Below are 6,468 nucleotides of genomic sequence, written 5' to 3'. Positions count from 1 at the left end.
CAAAATTTTGGAGTTTGACATAAAAAATTCTTGGCCATGAAAATTTTGGAATTTGACATAAAAAATTCATGGCCACCTAAATTTTAAAGCTTTCTAATTGTGTTTTTGATAATGTAAATGGATTTAGTATCATCAAAAGTCATGAGCCACCAAAATCTTAGAGCTAGATATCAAAAACTATGGGCGGCCAAAATTTTAGAGCTCGAAAACTCTAACCTATATTTACAAAAAATTTTGCCTAATTTTACCAAAATCATATGGAAATTTTCATAATTTTCTAGGTGGGAAAATTGGAAACCTAATTAGTCTAAACAAAACCGAACCAAACCAGATGAACCTAACCTAGTGGGATATCATAATCGATGCGGATCTAGTTTTTCTTACCTTACTGTACTCGTATATTTACCCAGCATTTGTGATATTTTTATGCTACCATCTCGTCTTTTGCTCTGTTGTCGAATAGGTGACAATATACGTGCAGGGACCCGCAGACATCACGTTCCCGGAACCCTTCAACGAATGGAAGTAAAATTTACACCAGAGCTATAAGTATGCACCCCACACTATAGTATCTTCACCCCCTCGTTTTTCGCTTTTAAGTTTAACCATCCCGCACACACAGAGTTTCGCGTTTCCAGAACATAGAAACGATGAATAACTTTGTACGTCTAGGGGCTGGCATTTTAGGTTCGTCAACGCTACCGTACTCCGCAATATTATGTTAGGTCTCTTTTTTCTGTTATTATAAACGTCATAGTTTTCAAGTTGGACGTATAGATTGAATGTTTAAATTCTAGTTCCTGTTAAACTGTATAGTAACGTCAGCGTCTGGTTAATCTTACATGACTTTACAGGAAGTGCCATTGCTCTTCTTATGTACGGAGCATCAATGTAAGTGTAATAGTTATCACCCCATAACCCATATTATTAATTTCTGATATTATTTTAGTGTAATCGCCCTGAATAGTACTAGGTTGAAGCGAGTTATTCAGATTAGAAAGGCAGAGAGGCTCATGGTATTAATAAAGGATTATAATATTCTAACCCGGAACAGAACCACATTCAAGAAGGTGATCCAAATGAGAAGTACGGAGAGTTTTTCAGGCTTTCCATACGCAATAGCGTTGTACAACTGCATTCTGTACACGTGGTATGGATCGCCTCTAATCAGCAATGGGTGGGAAAACATTGTTGTTATGGTTGTCAACGCTGTTGGCTTCCTACTTGAGTGCTGCTTTATTTGCATCTATCTCACTTTCGCTCCACCTAAACCCAAGGTATTATCTTGTCATATTTATTTGCTGCAAATAGTTTTGAGGTTCCATAAGACCTATTTTTGTCAATGAACATGACATAGATCCTTGGTATCATTTGGCAGTTCAAAATCAGTTAATGTTCAATGAATATTTCTTGCAGAGGAAAATGGTAGGAATGGTTATAGGGGTGTTGATGGTGTTTGGAACTATTGCAATAACTTCCTTTTTGGCTGTCCATGATCACAACAAGAGGAAGGCCGTTGTAGGAACTGCAGGATTAGTGGCAACTGCCATTCTCTACGCTTCTCCACTATCTGTAATTGTAAGCTTTACACTGCATTAGCTCTTTATAATGGCGCATCCATCGTTTAGATTTAGTTATTGTTACGTGTACAACATGGCATTTATTGTTAATATTTCTTACCGAGTTTCTTAAACTGCAGAGAACGGTAATTCAAACCAAGAGCGTGGAATTCATGCCCAGCTTCTATTTCTCCTTCTTTTCTTTCCTTGGGAGTGTGCTTTGGATGGTATATGGCGCTCTTAGCAAGGATATCATCATCATGGTAAGGTTACTACTTTATATCAGAGAATTCCTCTGGCGTATAGTGTTTCTTGTTCTCACTGACGTTATAAGCTACAACTGAATCATACTTTATTTTTGCAGGCACCAAACTTTGTCGGTGTGCCATTAGGGTTGGCTCAGATGATTTTATTCTGTGTTTATCGAGCCAAAAAGAGCCAACGCGTTGAAAACGAAAAGATGGATGGAGGCAAACAACGGGACTTTATCAAAGAGAGGAGCGACGTGGAAAAACCAAAATGCCCCTTGGATGACCAAGATATCGAAATGCAGTTGAATGTATGACTTGGCCGAAGCCGACCAAACTCTTTATCCTCTGCGATAAAATTTGCATCGTATTTTCGTTATTTTGAACACTTGCTAGTGTGCAGCCATATCGAATTACGACTCGGGCTTTCAGTCAGTGCATGATACCGAAGTGTGATAAGTTCATGTAAAATTCTGTGGACTCTATGATTTATTAAAACAGTCCAGTTTCCATTTCTGTCATTCAGCAATGTCCGTAAATCTTGTGCAGTGTCCGTAAATCTTGTGATATCTATATAGAAGAATGTAAAATTTAAATCTATTATCATAGAATTTAATTAAATTTTGAACCAGCGAAGCACAAAACATTTGGGGTATCCATATGCGTAAAGCGAAAGCAACTTTAGTGCAACTCTCAGCTTCGAATGCGATGCACGCCCAAACTCGAATTTCAAACAAATGGCTGACAAATGCATTACGAAATCATGACTTAAATATGCCAGACAGAATAATGGAAAGCGAAAAACAGTAGGCTTGATGTAACATATGCAAGAGGACAAATGCCCTCGGCTATAGAACTCAAATAAATTATTAGCTATCCTTAAACATTAAATAACTTTTTAAAAGAAGTGACATGTAAAGTTCATATAATTTTCACAACTAGAGTATGTTGTTTTTTTTGGAATTGCAAATGTATTAATTATTTTTTTTATATGGGTTTTGGTAGGTTATGTGGAGTTTAGAGTCTAAATATTAACAGTTAGTAAAGCATGTGAATTAATATTGGTATAAATATTATTAGCATTTAAAAAAAAATGATACATTGTTGTGTGTTATTATAGGGGTTTATGGTTACTAATTTAGTGTTTAATTACTATAGCAATTTAATTTCCTCCTATGGCTAAGGAATTTGAAGAATCTTTTATCTAAGAATGATGGATGTTCTTGTAGAGTTGTTACCCAACCATTGCACTTAAGAGGCTCTACCAAGAACCATAGTTGTAATAGTGGAGCCCCCATCTTAAGCTGTAGCTCCATCTTAAGTTGTAGTCACGAGCCTAGAGCCTCGATTGTAAGTTGCTTCCCTAAAGTGTTGTCATGGTGAGCTTGAGTCACAGTAGTCACTTCATCATCAATAAGAACTTTATGTGACTCAACTTAATGCTGGGAAGTGTTTCAAAAACCATTGTTGAATGGGCCATTTGCAGAGAAAACTCTACCACTTTGAGCAAGGGGCTACCATCATATGTAGGAAGGAAACAATGGAACAAAGCGAGCAATAGAGAGATAACCCGAATCAAGGGTTTGTACACCCACACTACTACATGTGGGGGGTGTTTTCAGACAACATTTAAGACAATTTTCGAGTCAATTGTCTTAACTTGAGAAAAAAGGAAACTTGTGTATTGTCTTAATTATTGTGTTTAAGCGGGTTTCTCAAAATTATAGTCTTAAAAATTTGTCTCTATAAAGACAATATAGAACATATATTATTCTTGTCTCTATAAAGATAGAGACATTAGTGCCTCTTAAGAGACAGTTTCATTTGTCTCTATAGAGACACTTTCATTTTTGTCTATAGAGAGACTTTCATTTTTGTCTCTTTAGAGACAATTACATTTTTTTCTCTTCAAGGACAATAGCTGAGATTAAAAACATACTATTTCTATACAGACTCTAAGTCCATAATTCCAACTATTGTTTCTCTAGAGAGAATATGAAAAAATATTAAAAAAAAAACAGAATCATTTTAAATTTTGTTTTGAGGTGGTTTCAACATTTAATGTTCGCAAATAGTGATTTTAATTACTTGAAATCTCCGTTCTTTATGGAAAAAAAAAGGAATAAATTCCAATTTTTTTAAAGTTAACAATAAAGTCATTTTAAATATAAATGAAAAAACAATTTCCAAAACTTTACAGCTTTGGAAATAAACCTTGAAAATTAGAAGGCAACGCACGTATATTTGTTGAAAATACATTCATGTCATTGAATTCGAACATGCAAGATACTTAGGTGGAACTTCATTTCATAACATATTATGATGCAAAAAAAATGTTCAGGATTTCTCCAATCTATAAGAGAGTTCACTCTCCAACATTTAAATCCCAAATCCCACATCCTGAATCCCATTAAAAAAAATCAAAATTCACATTTCCTTAATTTCCTATCATCCCCTAAGGCCTAGTAGATTGTAGCATACAGTTTAATTATAGTTCCATGCTACCTGAATGCTTCTGCTTTTTCAGTTAAAATGATCATAAATTTCATAATCCATAAAATTATATTATGTTCTTAAGAATGCTTGCTTGGTTATTATCACTTCATCCTAGGAGACAAATGCATGGCAGAATGATGGCCACCCGACAGAATATTGGGAAAACAATGGGCTCGATTTCGTAGATGCAGAAGTTCAACTGCCCTCTCGCTATAGAAGACAAATACATTATTAATTATCCGTAAACATTTAATAACCTTTTAACATAGGTGACATGTAAAGTTCATATAATTTCCACCACTTAGGTTGCCCACACAAAAATTTACTATCTATTTTTAATGTCATTTAATTTGTCATGGGATATGTACGGTACAATTATGAGGTGCACTTAACTTGCCTTAAACACTGCACAAGCAACCTTTCCTCCTCAAATTCTGAATCCATGTCGACTCCTACATCCCAACCATCATTTGAATTTTTACGTAAATTTAGATAAACAAATTCATATAGTGATATCTACATCGGGGGAGCAAAAGGGTTTTTATAACAAAGGTGGTTTCAATTTCATCATGTACATGTGTATCTTCATTTTCTTCACCATGTTTTCTCTCTTCATCTCATACAAAATCATTATTTTCTTCGAAAATTTCTTTATTAAATTTGTTTATATTGTTTATGAGAACTACACTCTTCATGTCTTACATTTATTATTCTACATCGATAGGCCCTTCCATGACTTCTTAAATTAATATTGCAATATCAAAATCCTCTAGTTCTTTTGTCACAATAATCACTTCGTCAACAACTGCAATCCTCTCTTGATCGGTGTTGCTGACATTTTCACTTTATGTCCTTTGTAGAATATTTCAAGCTTCTTTGGATGTGGTTTTTGTAGCAATATTAGGAAGCATCCTCTCATCCAAGCCTTTTTGAATAAGAAACAATGATGTTTCATACTCCTTGTTCTCTTCAAGTTTCTACCTCTAACCTTGAGTCATGGCCTCATAGGCTACCTGGCTTGAGGGTTCTTCAAACCCATTCAAAAAAATTCCCATAAATAATCTATTAGTATCTTAATTTCCCACAATTCATAATTTCTACCAAAGAAAATAGGAGGGGGTGGAAGATAAGGACCACTAAAAATATCCATTCTTTGATGAATATGATATTTTCCAATATTTATCATGGTCTTGAGCTTGCAAAAAACCTTCAAACAATTACAATTTATATGCAAAACAAATGAGAGTTGTAGATTCCACTCTAGCAAACAACTAGGGCTCACAATGCTCATCCTTTCGATATGGTGGCTTCCTCAAATACCAAATGTTTCTCATCGCCCCCTTAACAAAAGAGTCTATGAAAGTAACATAACTAGGAGTTTTTAATGGATATGGGTTTCCAAAGTCCTTGATTTGGTGTATCTCTCAAATGATTTTGGAAATGGTCCTCTATACTAGGGCGTTTTTAATGGAAATGGGTTTACAAACCATTGTTTTGGTTTACCTCTCTATTTCTTTCTTTGTTGCATTGCTGGCTTCCCACATATGATGGTAGCCCCTTGCTCAAAACGGTAGAGGTTTCTATGAAAATGGTTCATTCAACAGCTGTTGTTCAAACACCTATCAATATCAAGTTGAGTCACTTAAAAGTTTTTGTAAATGATAAAGTGACTATTGTGACGCAAGATCACAATGGAAACACTTAGGGAGTTGGCTTACAATCGAGGCTGTAGGCTCGTGACTACAATTTAAGATGGGGGCTCGAGTATTGCGACTATGGTTCTTGGTAGAGAATATTATCTGCAATGGTTGGGGTAGCAACTCTACAAGAGCGTGATTCATTCTTAGGTAGAGGATTCTTCAAATTCCCTAGCCTGGTACCATTATGGGAGAGATAGGAGAAAATTAAGTTGCTATAATAATTAAACACTAGATAAGTCACAACAACATCCTATAATAACACACTACAATGTTGTCGAATTCCACAATTTAGAAGAATCTTTAAAATGCTAATAATAATTATATCAACTTTAACTCACATGCTTTAATAACTATCACTTTATTTAGACTTGAAACACCACATAACCTACCAAAACCAAAAACAACCTTGTACAATTGTGGAAATCATATGAACTTTACCTGTCACTTATGTTAAAAGGTTATTAA

General features: G+C 34.9%; 1 protein-coding gene across 1 annotated transcript; it reads left to right on the top strand.

Moving 5' to 3' along the window:
• Window positions 1–650: 650 nt before the first annotated feature.
• Window positions 651–2,263, top strand: LOC149260141 (bidirectional sugar transporter SWEET3b-like). The gene is made up of 7 exons (XM_089456881.1): window positions 651–687; window positions 855–891; window positions 1,055–1,277; window positions 1,417–1,578; window positions 1,700–1,822; window positions 1,924–2,118; window positions 2,204–2,263. The coding sequence occupies exons 1-7, from the start codon at window positions 651–653 to the stop codon at window positions 2,261–2,263; spliced, it is 837 nt and encodes a 278-aa protein (XP_089313007.1).
• Window positions 2,264–6,468: the final 4,205 nt, after the last annotated feature.

The sequence above is a fragment of the Pinus tabuliformis genome, chromosome 6, assembly GCF_031772625.1.
Source record: "Pinus tabuliformis cultivar Carrire ecotype Pingquan chromosome 6, CPIR1, whole genome shotgun sequence".
NCBI lineage: Eukaryota > Viridiplantae > Streptophyta > Pinopsida > Pinales > Pinaceae > Pinus > Pinus tabuliformis.
The sequence above is the reverse complement of the archived record's forward strand: the minus strand, read 5'-3'. Positions and strand labels throughout refer to the sequence as shown.